The sequence below is a fragment of the Amblyomma maculatum genome, chromosome 4 (assembly GCF_055883805.1).
Source record: "Amblyomma maculatum isolate TAMU_Amacu chromosome 4, ASM5588380v1, whole genome shotgun sequence".
NCBI lineage: Eukaryota > Metazoa > Arthropoda > Arachnida > Ixodida > Ixodidae > Amblyomma > Amblyomma maculatum.
In genome coordinates, this window is record NC_139347.1 from 42,027,422 (window position 1) to 42,044,852 (window position 17,431).

The window sequence follows — 17,431 nt, forward strand, 5'->3', positions numbered from 1 at the left end:
GTCGATAGAGCGAAGGAACAGGTCGGTGTAGGAGGAAGGAAACGCAGAAGATGGAGTGCTGAGCGCACTCATGTCTGAACGAGACGAATCGGCAGGTTCTTCACGGGTAAGATGAGACGCAATAGGTTGTATATTGCCGAGACAATCGCCATGGCGCAAAGCGTTAGGGCGGGAAAACAGGTTAGAGACCCATAGCACGAAAAGGTCGGCAGAAATAGTGAGCACAGCACGGGGCAGAGGAAGGCACTTGCGGCGCAGAAAAGTATAGGCCAGCGTGAAAAGAACATCATCGCATACAGGGTCACAAGAGATTCTTACAAGCACGGTGGAGCATGGAACAAAGTCGACGTCTTCGGCGACGAAAGTTTTAACGCACGGAATAGAAGTAGCAGCGACTGGCAAGGTATCGGGAAAAGCGGAGAACCCAACTTCAGAGTGAGCACAATCGATGACAACTTCGTGACGCGAGAGGAAATCCCAACCTAAAAGAATAGAATGTAGCAAGGAGGCAGCACGATGAATTCGATGGTGTGCAGTGAGTCATAGATCTTCACTCGAGCGCTGCATGCTGCTAACAGCGCTATCGGCTGAGCGCTGGCCTTGCGCAGCGTGAGTCCATAAACTGGCGTCATGGCTCTTTTTAACAAGCTAAAAAATTTTGCGTCCATTAGCGAAATCGCGGCACCGGTGTCGATCAGGGCCAACACAGAATCGCCCTCACAAAAAAATCAACGAGGTTAGCAGGTAAGGTCTTAGAAATTTCGACGGGAGCGCAGTTCTTGCCTCATGAACTGCGGCACCTAGTTTTCCTCTTGAGGAGAATTAAGGTGACGTCGGATCGGGGAGATGGAGCGGCGTCGTGGCCACGACGCCACGACGAAGGGGAGACGGCTGAACATCAGGGGAGAGACGACTTGATGGCTGGTCGACAGGCGCAAATTTCTTAGGCGTTGAAGGGCAGTACCTCGAAGCTTGCGCAGGTAGTGGTGACACTTGGAGAGGGCAACGGAAATACCAAGTGATATGTCCAGGCAGTCCGGAAATGTAGCACATTAGGCAGTTGTCACTTGTGTGCCAGGGATTGCTTGCTTTTCGAGCCGGTCACGGAGGAGGTATCGACGCTTCTAAGGTACAAACATTGAAGAATATGCAGACGGATGGAGTTGTGCTAGAACGCCGGTGTAAGTCCGGGGACTGGCGACGGGTCCTGGGGCGACATCGGTGTAAGGCACGGGACCGGTGACAGGCTTTGTAGTGTAGTAGCACCGGCGTACGTGAGGGCGCGTCGACAGGTGGCGGAGGAAGTACGGACGGATGCGTCTCAGTAACCTGCTGTTGTACAGCATGTAGGAGAGCCGAAGTCCACTATGGCTACGCCTCTTGAGGGCTAGGCAGAAGAGACTACGTTGACGAGCTACCTCTCCACGCACGAGGTCTTTGATTTGCTGCAGCATAGTGATGTCAGCTGCAGGCGTCAGTCCAGAAAGCTATTTAACCTGGGCTTAGTGTTGGCGACTCAATACCCGCTGCCTGCGCAGCTCTTCGAAATTCTGGCAGAGCGTGAACACTTCAGTACCGTGCGCAAGTCGCGAGTTAATAGCATCTGAAAGGCAGCAGCGTAGATACCTTTCAAGATGTGTTTTATCTTGTCGGCTTCGGACGTATGTCCACGTTGACGCGTTTGCATAGTTCAACGATTTCTTCTACACAGCCAGTAAAGCTGTAGCCGTCCTGCTCTGATTGTCCCCCGGCTGGAGAAAGCACTCCGGGTACAAATAACATAGCACCTTAAACGAACCCGAAAGACGAAAGGAGGCTGCTGAATAAAATGGTAAGATTCATGCCCCATTGGATATGCCCAGGGGTAGGTAGAATGGCTGCTCTGAGAGAAAGTATCAGCAGACAAATGAAAGGCATGGAAGTTAGGAAGGCACGCTCGGAAGACTACCCTGAACTGACAGAAGAGGAATAGCGAAATAACTTCAAGGTGGGGAAGGAAACGAGAGAAACGGCGCGTTCACATGTACGGCCATACATAGAGCCCACAAAACGGTCGTAAAGGTCTCTACACACTGGGCACCACAGCAGCAAAGGATGCGGAATTCATTTAAGTGAGCCGACTACGCGAGCAGAGGGTGCACTGAGTCATTGGTGCTTAGGGAGATGTGCCCTGAGCTAGCGAAGGTCTCTGAGACAGCGGTTTCGCCTGTCATTAGGACCCCTCGCAACCATGGCGGTCCTTCGAAAGATACATGCAAATGCTGCTCGGAGCTGGGCTATGTTCGGCTGAGCTGTAGAGGCACTAGTCCTGCAGCTGAGGGTGGTGGAGATCACAGTATGCACAGATAGAACCTATGCCCTCATGATGAATGATGTAAATATAGTAAAGCCATCAATGACTTAGGTGGTGCAGTAAGCATGCACTGGCAGAGCTCTGCATACTGTTCTCTGAATTTCCGGTGCTGCCGTTTTCTTCTTCAGTTACTGCGCCATAAGAGAACATTTTCGATGTCTAGTTTTGATCTATTCGTTCGCAGGATTGTTTTTAAGGCCTCCGCGGGATACCTGACCTAGCGGTGCACTAGCAAGCAAACAAAGTTCCTTTGAATGTATACCGTATGAAGAAACTCCATATGAGTTAACTGATGTCTACGCTTCCTTAAAACTAACCACAGGCAAATGTGAAACGGATACTGCATACGTATATGACTAGCAAGAAGCACCCTGCGTGATCTGTTCCCGCTCGCACAGTTGCACCCCCTAGAGGCCTCCATGGACCGGCCTCCTGAAGCATGACAGTTCCGGCCAGGCCTGTCATTAAAGGACCAGTGAGGGCAATCTGCCTAGGGATTTAGAGGAATCTTCTAAGATGGAATAGGTTACAAATTCACTCCACATACGCCAATATAACCAGGAATGTTTCCTCAACTACAATTGTTCTGTGAAAGCTGTGTAGCTTTATCTTCTAGGGGCATGGCTGCCACTGAGAGGGTGCAATGAGGCCAACTTCAATCACTTCTTTTTTGTAAACAAAATCAACTTTATGATTTATTATGGATATGTTGATGCTTTTTTGACAATGAAAACGTATTTGCTTATGCAAAAATAAAAAGAACACTGAAATTTCGCCTAACAAAACACGTTGCTGGGCTATTTGGTGAAGCATGGTTTCGTGAAACGATATTCAGCGCTACAAAAAGACACAGACTCTCTGTTGTGTTTTCTTCCAGTGTCCATGTCTTTTTGTAGCGCTGAAAATCTTTTTACGAAAAGAACACTGAAACTTATGGCCATTTTTTCTTTAGATGGCAGATTCTCTTATTGTGATGAAAAATAAAGGCATTATTATTATTACAATCGCTAGCTGCTAGTAGCACTTAAGCAGAGGGGTCAGGCGTCATGTTGGGTGCCGCAGGAAGACCTCCATGGTCGAATATCACGTCCGACGCCTGTGCGACACTAGTGGGCCCTCGCTTACGTGTCGTGACCATATCGATGGCGCCTGTGATTGGTCGTTTGCTGGCCCCAGTGCAATCGCTTTCCTTACGACTGACGTAATGGCCAATTTAAATGAGCTCTAGGTGGAATTGTTGCGTAATACGGCTTCAGATTTATAAATGAAACAATTTTTTCCCGCTTCTTAACTGAAGAACGAGACGTTAGGCTCGTAGCAGACTCTGCATGCTATCACTCTGTCAGGAAGAGTGGTGATGGAGCTATATGTTCGGTAACAACACACACAAAACTATTTTGATATCAGAGCACCTTCCTGAAGAAAATTTCCAGTAGTAGATATGCCTGTATTTACCTCTCCGCTTTTTCTAGTTTACATGACTTGTGTCAATGCGCGAGCGAGCGCGCCCGTATGTGCGTGCGTGCGTAAATTTTGTGCAGTCGTGCTCGTTTTAAGTTAACGGCTTGATCGTTAAAACACTGTATTTTATCAATCAATACAAGTCAACTTATTTTTTCCTTACTGTACCCATTTAAGACCCCCTCCGCAGCAGGCCACCTCATCCAAACAAAACATGCGCGTGCAAGAAACAGAAGCATTGGTACAAAAGTTTCAATGCGCAATCTAAATCTTGCCTCGAGCTTCTGCAGAGACGAGAAATCACAAAATATTTATCATCGCCTAGGGCAGACAGAAATGACGGGGACGCATTCGCTGCTCGAAAGGTTTTCTCGTGATTGCAGTTGATCGAGAAAGACATCCAAGAGCGGCTTGTTGAGAAAAGGGATCACGTAAATTATGCGTGCCGACGATTTGGCCTTTTAATCTCGTGGGGTGATCAGAATGCGTCGTGTGGGGCGAGTGCCGCCCAGAGCCGTTGACACGTCTTATCTCGAAACACCGTTTCCCTTGAGCCCTGAAAATGAAGCGCAACAGAAAAGAAGTATCAAAGGTTACCCACGACGGCGTTTAAAGATCTCCCAAATGCGTTTCTCTGCTTCGCGCGCGGTTGCGCTTGACGTGATTGAACCTACTGACAACGTTTGCGCAGGCCTTGTGCCGCTTACGAAGTCTTTGAGATCAACAACGAAAAGCTATTCCAGAGGAAAAACCGAACATGCTTTTTTGTGAACGCAGATGCACGTATACGTGTACAAACAAACTTTTTTCTCATATTTCCTCAGAGCGCGACACATGCATGCCATGCACCACACTTTAAACTTTGTTCCGGAAACCTGCTCTTTCTGCATAATAGATAAAGATCTTAGTCTAAGAAAGGTGTTAGCGCATCATCCGGGGCCACTTTCATCGGCATCTTCGAACTTTAAACAAGCCCATCACTTTACTCGAGGGAGCATCTTTTGCGCTACCTCGGCGCTCCATGGTCTTTCTGGCCCCTTTGAGTTCTTGTCTTTTTAGAACAGTTTTGACTAACAGCTTCGTACTAGGCAGGTGGTTTGTCTTTATATCATAATGTAGAATAAAGGGAGGGCCTCCGACCTTGGTTAACGTGACTGCGCACTTATATCTCACTGATTTTGTAACGCCTACGGAGTGCGCTTAATGATGAACACACAGCCTTTTAAACCGAGGAGGTCCTTAATAGACGTGTCCGTTATAAGAATTAGTGTAACCAGGCGCTTCGTGAAAGGAAGAAAGAAAACGAAGACGAGAATGCGATGCAAAATGCTCGTCCGGATCTAAGTCCCGAAAGCCACGACAGAGCTTCAAGTCATCGCTAGGACACCGTATCGCTGAATTAAGCGCACCAAGCTTTCCCTTAACGGGTGGCGTTTGTTTGTTTTTATATGAACTCATTAAAACTTAGTTTATTGGGCTACTAAGTTGATAAAATTGTCTTCTTGTGCACGTTTGAGACCCTGCTTCGAAAGCAGATAGTTTTTTCTTTTTTTTTTTCTTTTTGACGGTAGCTCCTACTCTGGATAAACCGTGTACAGTGAGTGCTTCCGCGGTGTACCGTGTGGAAGCACTCTATCTCGATCACTACGGTTGCCCCTTACAACTTTTCGCAGAAATTTATCCCTGCTTCATAGCGGCTCGCAAGAGGCCGTGACTGCTATTATGATGCAAAGCTGTTTATTTTAACACCATATCGCCAAGGGCCACGGGTCTCAGAAAAGCCGGCATCAGCGCAGTCGTTGTGGTAACGCGAAAATACTTACGTCAATTCGCATCCAAATTCTGACGCAACCGTTCTTTGCGCAGCATTCAGGGAGGTTTCATAACGTTTCTCACCCCGTTTAGCACTTATCGTCTAGTCAAGTCAGAGGATAATTTGCGATAGAGAGTAGGACTGACGACGTATGTACTTTCGATTGTATGTAGGTAATTGGAAGTGTAGGTGTCCACCGAGAAGTGAGAGAGATGCTGCACCTTGCTTTCTCCTCCCCTGATGGGGCTGGGACAGGTAGGTCACCGCCGCTTGCGGCGGGGGCTACCCTGCCACAGAATTTTTATCTGTTGTAGGCCGTCATTGCACCCGCCACCGTTTCGGTGGTGGACGACAGCTTCTGTTGCGGCGCGCGTCTTTCTCTCCCTCTTCCTTTTCTTTCTTCTCTATTTTCTCTTCTGTCTGCACGAGGCAGCGGAGATGGCTCAGCTATAGAGCCAGTAGACGCCCGTGCATTTTCTTTTCCTTCTTCCTACAGCCACAACAAAACCAAATTATATATGGAGGCTAAACGAAGAGCCCTCTGTGTGCTGTGCGAAGTCAGCGTGCGGTAAAGATTCCCAAGGTGTCGGAATTTTCCCGTAGCCCTTCGCTATGGTTCCTCTTTCTCTTTTTCCACTTTCGCTGCCACCTTCCTCGCTTCCCTTACGGCGTGGTCAGGTATCCACAGAAACAAGCATAATAGATATTGTGCACTACCCATCCTATGAACCACATGTGTGTGTGTGTGTGTGTGTGTGTGTGTGTGTGTGTGTGTGTGTGTGTGTGTGTGTGTGTGTGTGTGTGTGTGTGTGTGTGTGTGTGTGTGTGTGTGTGTGTGTGTGTGTGTGTGTGTGTGTGTGTGTGTGCGTGCGTGTGTGTGTGTGTGTGTGTGTGTGTGTGTGTGTGTGTGTGTGTGTGTGTGTGTGTGTGTGTGTGTGTGTGTGTGTGTGTGTGTGTGTGTGTGTGTGTGTGTGTGTGTGTGTGTGTGTGTGTGTGTGTGTGTGTGTGTGTGTGTGTGTGTGTGTGTGTGTGTGTGTGTGTGTGTGTGTGTGTGTGTGTGTGTGTGTGTGTGTGTGTGTGTGTGTGTGTGTGTGTGTGTGTGTGTGTGTGTGTGTGTGTGTGTGTGTGTGTGTGTGTGTGTGTGTGTGTGTGTGTGTGTGTGTGTGTGTGTGAATACACGGAATAAAAATGTAGTGTGGAAGGCGCTATCACGTGTACATTAAGGCGAAGCTTGAGCACCCCTCTATGTTGGAATTGGAATACGAGGTTAGAGTTTCCGAAGTGACAAACGAGAGACACTACTATGCACTGACCATAACTTTAATGCAGTTAAGTCTCTTCCTGAATGCTCTATCTCAGCCACCATGGCATAGAAACTTACAGTACATTTATAATCATGCAGGAATAGCACCAGCATGAACGCAGTGTCACTTCCAGTGGAAGTGGACATGGGTCGACCCAATGCTGTCTTGTGTGCCTTGCGTAGTGATGCATCCAGTCGCTCCCGATCTGTTCGCGTGAGGCGAAGGTAAGGGGCAACCTAGCCAATGCGCGTACAAACGAAGGTTTGTATGAGGTGCAAAAGGTTGGATTCGTGCATGCCCTGATGCTTGTTGGCGACTCTCTTGAGCAGGCGGCTGATTCAGATTACAGACTGATCTATTCGATGAAGAGTAGTGGCGTTTCCTCCATTATCTTGTAGATGAAAGCCCAGGATGCGGATTTGGTCGGTAGGGGTATAAGGATGCCCTGTACTTGCAGACTGAAGGATTGCGGAGGTGGTCTGAGGTGTCTACCCGGGGTCGGGACAATAATGTATTCACACTTGGTGGCCGAGCAGGATAGGCCGACTGTGGCCAGGTAGGTACCAAAGCGATCGAAGGCTGTCTGCAGTCTCCTCGATCTGGCCGTCACTGCCCTGTGTAATCCACAGAGTGATGTTGTCGGCGTAGAGACTGTGATGCAAGTGGGGGATGTCTGCCAAAAGATTGGGTAGGCCAAGCAGCTCAATATCACCAAACTGATTGGATCTCCAACACAGTCGACGACCTGATTGAAGTGAATCTAACTTCCCAATATGAGCGCCTCTCGCTGATACATGCTGGCCGCGCAGTGCTGCGCCAGGTAGGAATCAGCCCTCTGAGGGCGACTTCTACGTACATGGACCTCACGCCTGAGCAGAGACTTAGTCTTCGTATACCTCCGCTTCCCAAACGTATGCATCCAGAGTATCATACAGAGCGCAGAGCCGAAAGAGCCCGGCAACTCCAGAAACGTTTTGCCGATCGCCTCGACGTTACTTACACAGATGCCTCCCACCACCCCCTTCGCCCCGCTATGGTTGCGGTTGCATTGGCACCGCACCGAAACTGGCACAATGCCTGCGGCGTCCTCAAAGCCGCAACTGTTACCACTGCGGAAGAGGCTAGTAGTCGAAAGTAGTCGTTAGCGATTCTCAACAAGCAATTCATAACTGCGATGCAGGTCGTATATCCCGACGGGCACATACTATCCTCCGATCTCTCCCATTACCGTCTGCACCTCGTCTTCTCATATGGGCCCCAGCCCATGAGACGCTCAGCGGGAGCGCACAGGCGCATGCTCTAGCCCGAGAACTCAGCTAACGGGCGGAGCAACCTCCTCAGCCCGCCGTTTCTTCTGACACTCCTCAAGGCACTTATTCATGCCTTGTTACGTACACGGACATCCTCCAGCATTATCGGCTCGAACGGTGTCTATACCCCCCTGCACACCGGGAACTATCTCGGCGTGAGGCCGTCCGTTCGCGCAAAATATAATCAGGAACCTTTCCAAACCCATGGTATACATAGCAAACTTTTCCCAAATCTTATTGCACATACGTGTAAACACTGCGTTGTGTTGTGTACATGTTTGAACAAACGTGCAAACATGTACACAACACAACGCCGACAATTCAGCTACAGTGGATGCGTGGACGTCCCTCCTGCGTACCACTGAGTTCGCCCAACAGCGCCAGCTCATTTTGCGTGCGTTGGATGCCGCAGAGTCCCACGGGATCCCTGCTGACCTCCTTAAGCAGTGCAACCAGTCTTTCGGCTGGTTCCCCTATTTTAGGAGTAAATGAAGAACTTGTCATCATCATCACTTCCAGTGCTGCTCACACCTAAAAAGACCAAAAGAATAAAGATAGCCGCCTATGCAACAGGTGGCCGTTTTCTCACTTCGCATATATCAAAATTTGGACAGGATTCAATCCCGCGGCATCGGGCAGTCACACCAGTTGAATGATAAAGCCACTGAAGCACCGCGGCATAGGGCTTAGCTTTTTTTAGTTTTTAGTGGCCTTAACGTCCCAAAGCGACTCAGGCTGTGAGAGACGCCGTAGTGGAGGGCTCCGGAAATTTGGGTTCTTTTACTTGCACTGACATCGCACAACACACGAGCGCCTTGCTTTTCGCCTCCATCGAAAAGCGGCCTCCGAGGCCGGGCATCAATCCCGCATCTTTGGGAACTGTAATCGAGCGCCGTAACCACTGCGCCGTGCAGTTCCATATTAACACAGCTCTGAAGTACACTGTCGCCAGAAGCAGGCGCGAACTTTCTTTCTTGACGTGCTGCCATGTTTAAAGGTTATGGCAAGCAACGCCAAGATGCCTCAGTGGTTACCGCGATCGACTGCTGAACCAAGATTGAGGAATCAAACCCGGCCAAGGCGGCCACTTTTCAATGAAGAAAAAAAGAAAGGCACCCGTGTGCCGTGCGATGTCAGTGTTTAACCCCAGGGGGTTGAAATTTCCGGAGCCCTCCACTATCGGTCTCTAAAAGCCTGAGTCGCTTTGGGACGTTAAACCCTATAAATCAAATCAAACAAGTTGTTATGATGAGGCGTAAAAGTCTCTACAGAGAGTAATGCATCTTTTTATCACTTTAATTTTTATTTGCCTAAGTATTTATTGTCAAATAATATTTAATAGGTAATATTTTGCGATTTGCTGATAAAATTGCCTTACTAAGTAACTGAGGAGTCGAATTTCAAGCAATGAAAAATAATATAGGCAGGCAAAAAAGAACGGTAGACGATAAAAATTAATATAATTAATGGTCAAGAGCCTCGGAAAGGAACAGCAGTTACGATAGGTAGCGAAGCGCTGAAAGTGCTAAGGGAATACGTCTACTTATAGTGCAGGTAGTAGCCACAGATTTGGGTCACGAAACGAACATAACTAGAAGAATCATATTTGGAGGTACCGCATATGGCAAGTCACGACTAGCAGCTTGTCGGTATCGCTCAAGAGGAACGTATATAGCCGTTGCATCTTACCGGTACTCATTTAGGGGCTTAAACGTGGAGGATAACGATAAGGGTAACCTTCTTAAGTTGGGGACAACGCAGAGAGCTATAGCACTGAAACTGGCAGATATAACGTGAAGGGGCAGGAAGCGTGCAGAATGAGTGAGGGGACAGACGCGGGTTAATGACATTCTAGTCGAAATCAACAAGATGAAATGGGAATGGGCAGGCCACGGTGCGAACGGAGGATAACCGATGGTCCATAATGGTGATAGAGTGGATTCCAAGGGAAGCCAAGCGTAGCACGACAGACCGTTAGATGGGTGAATCAGATTATTTGGGCAAGTGGATGGAGCTTTTACTGGACCGGGCTAATTGGAGGTTTATGGGAGAGGCCTTCGCCAGGCAGTGGGTGTTGTAATGAGGATGATGATGATGAATTAATCTCCACAGCACATATCTTTTAGACATAATTGAAGAAATCAATTCAGAATGCTATTCTTCTGGACAATGTTTCTATTTCTTTCAAAAAAGAAAAAGAAAAGCGCACTTCTTACAGTCGAATTTCAGTGTCAGCGTGATGAGCATACAGAATTCCATTGTTTTTATTACAAAAACATTACAGGTAACAATGCCTTGCTTGAAAGCTTTTCAATCAGGGGCATTGTGGTTCATAATAGATTGAATGCGGGGACCACTTTTAGTGCCTGTGCGAAGCGCAGGTCGCAGGTAGAAAGTGCCTGTAATTAATATACTCAACGAAGCACGTCCTGACTACGATGTGTTTCAGCTATGCGTTTGCATCACTAATTAACAAGGTGGGGCAACAACGAAAGATATCCTTCCTGACAAATCAGCGGTCCGTGAAAGCTACGTCAGTGCCTACGTTTGCGGCTTATGGGCAATGACTTAATTTATTTTTGATAATTGCTTTACGAAACCGTAAGCATGAACACAGTTAATGAAAAGCGCTCTCGGCGCTTCATGTTCTGCTGAATATAATGTGGCGCGACTTTTATTAGTGAGTGAGTGAGTGAGTGAGTGAGTGAGTGAGTGAGTGAGTGAGTGAGTGAGTGAGTGAGTGAGTGAGTGAGTGAGTGAGCGAGTGAGTGAGCGAGTGAGTGAGCGAGTGAGCGAGTGAGCGAGTGAGTGAGTGAGTGAGTGAGTGAGTGAGTGAGTGAGTGAGTGAGTGAGTGAGTGAGTGAGTGAGTGAGTGAGTGAGTGAGTGAGTGAGTGAGTGAGTGAATGAGTGAGTGAGTGAGTGAGTGAGTGAGTGAGTGAGTGAGTGAGTGAGTGAGTGAGTGAGTGAGTGAGTGAGTGAGCGAGCGAGCGAGCGAGCAAGCAAGCAAGCAAGCACCTTCTAGGATGTTTACTACAGAAGAAAATATAGTAAAACTCATTTCGCAGCACACGAATGCTTCGTCTATTGACTGCATCTGCTCGCAATTAAGGAGACTAGTTCTTCCGTGCCGTTGTCAGTCTAAGACCAACAAAAAAAAAAGCCTATTAATGAAATTTTACCCAATACGCCCATTTGTGTCAGAGAAAGTGCTCGCGTCTCTTGATTATGAACACTTGAAGGGACATAACAGTCTATTACGCGACGCATAGTGAGTTTGTGATCATGGCGAACGACCGACTTTGCTGGCGACAGTACGCGAGTACGAGAAACGAGAATTCTATCTCGCTTTATAAACACACTTCTCGTACATTCTCTCATCTCTTAACTGGCCCGCGACGCAAAAATAGACTTCATATTTCAGGGCGAAGGTGCTTCCAGCCGTCTACATATCGCAGACCTGGCATGGCGAAAGCGACGGAGGCATTCAATCGACTCACGGGCAGCTCACCTTTTTTGTTTGTTTGTTTTAACAGAGCATTTTCAGAAACTATTTTTGAAGCCTTCTAAGAGCAGCTTCTTGAGAAACGAAGGGCAAAGCTAGCATACTCATATTCCACGCGCACTTGTTTACCCAATTTTTGACGAGTCAGTCGCCGCACACACGAAAAAAGGGTCTAAACTGAGTGAAAAATTGGTTTCTGTGACGATATTATTCCTTCGCACGGTCAGCGGTAGCAATTCCGTTCGAGTGAGCACGTCTGACTTGGAGGCATGAGAATTCCCTACTTGTGAGTCTGGGTATTTTATTGTTTCGTCAGGCCAGTGGATGAACAATTACTTGTGTGAACCGTAGCAATGGGCACGTCCGGTTTTCTATCCTGACTATAAAGAGGTGACATGAGGCGGTCTAAACACAGGAAGGGGGAGGGGGGGGGGGGGGGGTACATACTATTTATGCACAAGCAAAAATTCAAGAAAATATTCTGCGTCGTCCTCCAGTCTATACACTTTAAATAGAATAGTAACGCGCTGGGAAGTGGCTTCTTGGCGTGCGCACTTGTAATAGCGACTAATGCAAACTGAGCACATAGGGGCAAACAGGTGAGTGGGCGATCAATAACATTCCCCCAGTGGTGTTTCTATACGGAGTGTGGTTCTCCAGTGGTTACCGCGTTCCGTGGAAGCGACTGTGGAAGCCGATGGCGTCCCGCCGGCGCTGACCGATGAGTTGGGGCGCCGTCGACTTTTGCAGGGGGAGGATGTGTTGCTAGTGTCGAAAGAGGAAAGAAAGAGCTTTCCTGGCATTTCTGAATTTGCCTATCCTCGCACGCCTCCGTAAGCTGCCGACGGCGAGGCCCCCGTCCGCATCCTCGTCTCTCGGCCGCAGCCTTGTTTTTCTTGTCCCACGGCGGAGTCTACTACTCCGACGTTTTCGCCAAGCTGGCACAGGTTGGCCCCCACTTTAAGCGCAAGCGCGTGACAGCTTCGAGAAGCTGTGACGCACTTTACTCGTGAACGTTTATTTTTTGAGAAGAGGTTACTTGGTCTGGCTTCGCTTTGCTTTGGATTGGCTTTGTTTCGCTCGTTTCCTGACGTGGCGATCGCTTAACCATAGCGCGAGATTTCTTCCACCGTCGCAATGGTGCTGGAATCATATTCAATAACTTTTCCCAACGCGTCATAGGTGACCGATAAGCAATGGCAACGCGAAAAAGTGTTGACGAAGGAGCTACTCCCCATGAGGGCCGGAGTTCCTGTGTATCTTGACTGAATTCACCATGCGCGCCATTCGAGTTCGGTCGTTGCTGCTCGCCAGCATTTCTGGCTATTAGGTAAAAGATTTGGTCGCCGTAATGCACGATTGCTCGGTGTTGCTAATCAGAGACAAAAATAGCCTGAGGCATTTCCGCAGTCTCAGATAACGCGTTACGTGAGCGAAGCGGAAAGGTATAATAAGGAGTACTTGACACTCTCAGTCCAGGGACCGAAGAAGGGGAAGCAGGTTAATCAGAAGATTCTGGTTGGATACCCTTCTCTGGGAGAAGGAAGAAGGGGTATACAGGGGAAACAAATTGAGAGGCGAGGGGGGTGTATGTGCGCCAGCTATTAGTGGCTGTGACGTTTGACCGAAACTAAAGTGGCCCATGAGGGAAGACGGCTGAGCTGAGACGGAGGCTGAACTGGTAACCACGCCTCTCGCAAGAAAACGCGGAAACAGCTGTAAGATAAAGTGTTCAACGGGTGGTCCATGCCGGCTTCTTCCGCGTGGGTATCCTGTCTTGATAAATGCGAGCCTAGGAAACAAGAACAAAAAACAAAAAAACATGGTCTGCGCGCGGGGCTATTACACTGCTGTGGCACAGGCAATATCGGCGGTCGTTGAACACTACCACAGCTGAAATTGCCGCACTCTGTTCGCGTCGATGAAAGGCCGCTGTTGCAACACAGTACGAAGTAATTGCCCGGCAAACCAGTGGGCGGCGATAATCTGAAGCAGTGCAATTGCTGTGCGGCTTTCTAGCGACCGGAATGAACCACCGCAAGCTTTGCCGAGACTCTTCACTGATTGCCTCCAGACGGGTTTCCCCAAGTGACAGCTCTCTTAAAGATGCCCTCTCTTTAAGGCGGTTTTCTTTTTCTTTTTTTCCTTTTTAGGTAGTGTCGTCGTGAGCAGCACTAGAAGTGACACTGCGCTCGCGCTTATGTTATTCCTGCATGCTTATAAATATACTGTAAGTTTCTATGTCATGGTGACTGAGACAGAGCACTCAAGAAGAGACTCAACTGAATTACAGTTTCGGTCAGTTGTTGCGTCTTATGATGTGGTGTAGTGTCGTTCTCCGTGAATATTTGCTTGCATGCCCACCCATCACCATTCATGTTTAATTGCCTGTCCGTCCGTTTTTCTGTCTTTCGACGGCCCCGTATGTGTCCTGTCCGCTCTGTCGACAATTATTTGGCCCGTGCCACGTCTGCTGAAGCAGTGTTTTATAAGATATACGAGTTCTAGCTCGCAACGGTGCCTAAGGTTTCCGGACCTCGCTCACGTAGAAGGAACGAACAGTGGTAAAAGGCTTTGTTCTCGAACTCCTCCTTCATAGGAAACAAAATCCGGCCGAGTATCACAGTAGCTGCGTGGCAACGATCGGCGAGACAGCCAACAGGAAGTGCGCGTTCGCGACTGTCCACGTGGCAATATGTTTTAATTTTCCTTCTACCGCCGGTAACCGTATGCTTGGAGCCGCAGAAGTTAACTGTTGTTGTTTCATAGCGATCGAATTCTCGTGCGTGTGGTACAGGCAGTGACAACAAACATTTTAATAGAACGTTCATTTCAGAACATTTGCGACTCAACTTAGAGGCATGGCAATCATAAGACCGTAAGTAACAGGTGAGCAGGACCAACCACTTCCTTAAAGGTACTACAGAGTCCACTAACTCCATAGCGAACGTTTCTCCAAGAAACGTAAGTATTGTTTTAGGATTTTAAAAAGAGCGCGTGTTGCTCGTGGCTGACGGGTGGTTTACTTCACTGTGCCGGCGTCGACAGCGCACCTACCCTGCATGGCGGGCGCAACAGGTGTGCGATCATCCCGTTACAATCCGGAAGCTTTGAATCTATCACTCTTAAAAATCTGTCTTGTGCAGTAACCACAAACTGCCTCCTCTGACTGCTTCTGCGCCTCCATTGGCGCCGGCGCTAGCAGAGCCCTGTTAGCCCACGGGGCAGCTTGCCGCCTTTCCGGCGCTGTGTGCTTTGCCGCCAGCGTCGTCGGTGAAAGCCTGGTGGTCTTGTTTGTACGGGTGCGCGGCTCGCACGGAGCGCGTGTGGAGTGGCATATCAATGAGTCGCGTGGTCGCGACACAACAATCGATCGCTGTCATTATCGGTCATTATGGGCGTTCCCGAACACAGCCAGTAATTGTGAGGGTAACGACCAAACCGCCCAATTATCACACGTGCGTAGAGAGCGACACGCTTGAGCGAAAGAAAATAGATGAATCAGGGTCTGTGTCGACGACCAAGAACAAGCTTGTTTGACAGATGTAATTAGGCTGTTTGTTTCTCTTTTTTTTTCTATTTTCTTCGCGAGCAAGAGCGGCTCGAGGAGGTATGTGCGGCAACAGTTTGTTCCAGATACAACGAGAAACAGGAGAAATATAGAAGCTTCCTGCGGGCGGCAGCTTCCACGTGCCAGCTGAGTTGATTGTCGGTACAGCCTTCAAGAAAGCTGCTGCAAGAAAGAATTCCTACATTCATGGCTTTTCACCCGTGAGGCCACTTTGTTTACAAATTCAGCCTTCATATTGCGTATCCGTATATTATAAGGTCAACACCAACGAGGGTAGGAAAAAGCAACATGCTCCTACCGAAAACAAAAAGGGAAAGAAAGAAAGCTCCTCGCGTTGTCTCTCGCAAATACGCCCAGGATGCCTCTCTCTCTCTTTTCCTTTATATTTCTATGTTGGAGCCAAAGCAAAAACACACACTCAGTTCCTTACCGTACATATCGAATTAACTATGACCGTCATCCTGAAGCGGTCAAACTTTTGAATACGACAAATTTACGAATATTTTCTGGTTAAAGCATGCCAAAATATCGCGCACTCAATCACGCGATTGGGACACTGGTTCCTTTGAAAACATTTAAATTTACGGCACTGCAACAGCACTTTGTTGGCTTACACTGTCAGCAACAGCCCTGCATTATTTTTTTCCTTGCACACAGATATATGTGGAGGCAATCACGTGGTGTGTTTGGAATTTTATTTATAGATCGCTTGTCAGCAGCAGCGAATCTTTTGTTTATTTTTACCCCGTTGCACCACGGCCCGATAACTTTTGTTTCACCTACCACATACGCGGTTCTATTTTTTTGGCTGCTGTTTGCTGGTTTAATTTTTCCTTTCTTCTGTTTCTCTCTGCCATTGATCATATCAGCCCCTTTCATACCAGAGGTATATACCAGATGTCAGTAGTGAAGGAACAAAAGAATGAATAGCGAACGGAAATCACGACCCCTGTTTGCGGAATACAGCTTATGAAAAATACTTAGGAGGATCCCGGTCGGTGTTGCCCTCACACCAGCTGTCACTGGGACGTGGTCATACTTCCAACACATATCCCCGCCCAGGGTGCCCGATCTGTAAAAACGAAGATGTTGAGGCCGACATCCACCACTTACTGTGAGACTGCCCAGCACTCAAACCAACACGAATCCGGCACCTGAGCATAACTGGACTTTCAGCAACCAATCCTGCCTCATACGTCACTTGGACGCAAGGACCTCATCATCGCTCACTTCTGGACTTCATAAAATCAGCCAACCTTTTTCCATTCATTTAATCCTTTATTCATCCTTCATCTCATACCCTACTGATGCCCTGAGGCAATAAATATCGATTAAAAACATTATAACTAAGCGAAAATATGAAAAGCATAGCGGGCGACGAGCAACATTAAAAAAGGGTGCTTACCGTCTTCCAGGCAGCAGCATCGGCAAGCGCACACGAGCACAGCGAATCCCACCAGAGCGACCGGTCGCGGACAGCGGCGCGTCGCCGTCATGCCGTCGTCCACCTGAGCCTCAGTTCCCAGCCGAGTCCGACGCACAGACACCGCAGGGCGGTCGCTCCTTTGACGAAAGGCGTGCGCTCAATCACTCGCGAGCCACACCGCAGTTCCACGAAGAGAAAGCTCACCGAAGCCGCGCCGGCTCACGAAAAGAAAGTGGAAAAACAAATGAGGGAGGGTGGTGGTGGTGGACCGCCTGTTGCTGCTCGAAGGCGCCGGTAGTGGTGGCGGCGGCGCTCAGCCGGGCTCGGCGCGGGCTACGCCACGGCGGCGCATGTCGCGGGTTCGGTACGTCGTCGTCTCGGGGTGCGCACCCCGGCACGGTGCGGCGGGCGCTGAGGCGGCGCGCGCTGTGGCCGTGGGCCGCGGCTCCTCGCGCTCAAAAAGCCCCGCCGGCAGTGCTGCGCTGGAGCGGCGGCGGCGTGCGCCTCGCCGCTGGCTCCGCGCACCGCGTTGACGTAATGGTTCGGCGAAACGCCGCCGGCGGAGAGAGCGAAGGGAGGGGGAAGGTGCAGCAGTACCCGGACGGTGAAGGGTCGGAGAGGCAGCGGCGGATTTGCGAGGGGAGAGTGAGATCAGCTGAGTCGTTAAGTCTTGCAGTGCTCTCTCGCTTG

General features: G+C 49.0%; 1 protein-coding gene across 1 annotated transcript in view; it reads right to left on the reverse strand.

Moving 5' to 3' along the window:
- The window catches only part of LOC146190832 (relaxin receptor 2-like), a 139,897-nt gene extending 122,791 nt beyond the window's left edge, over nucleotides 1-17,106 (reverse strand). Inside the window, exon 1 of the mRNA XM_084601206.1 lies at nucleotides 16,721-17,106. Within this exon, the coding sequence (XP_084457332.1) occupies nucleotides 16,721-16,811 (91 nt within the window). The 5' untranslated portion in view covers nucleotides 16,812-17,106. The remainder of the gene's footprint in view (nucleotides 1-16,720) is intronic.
- Nucleotides 17,107-17,431: the final 325 nt, after the last annotated feature.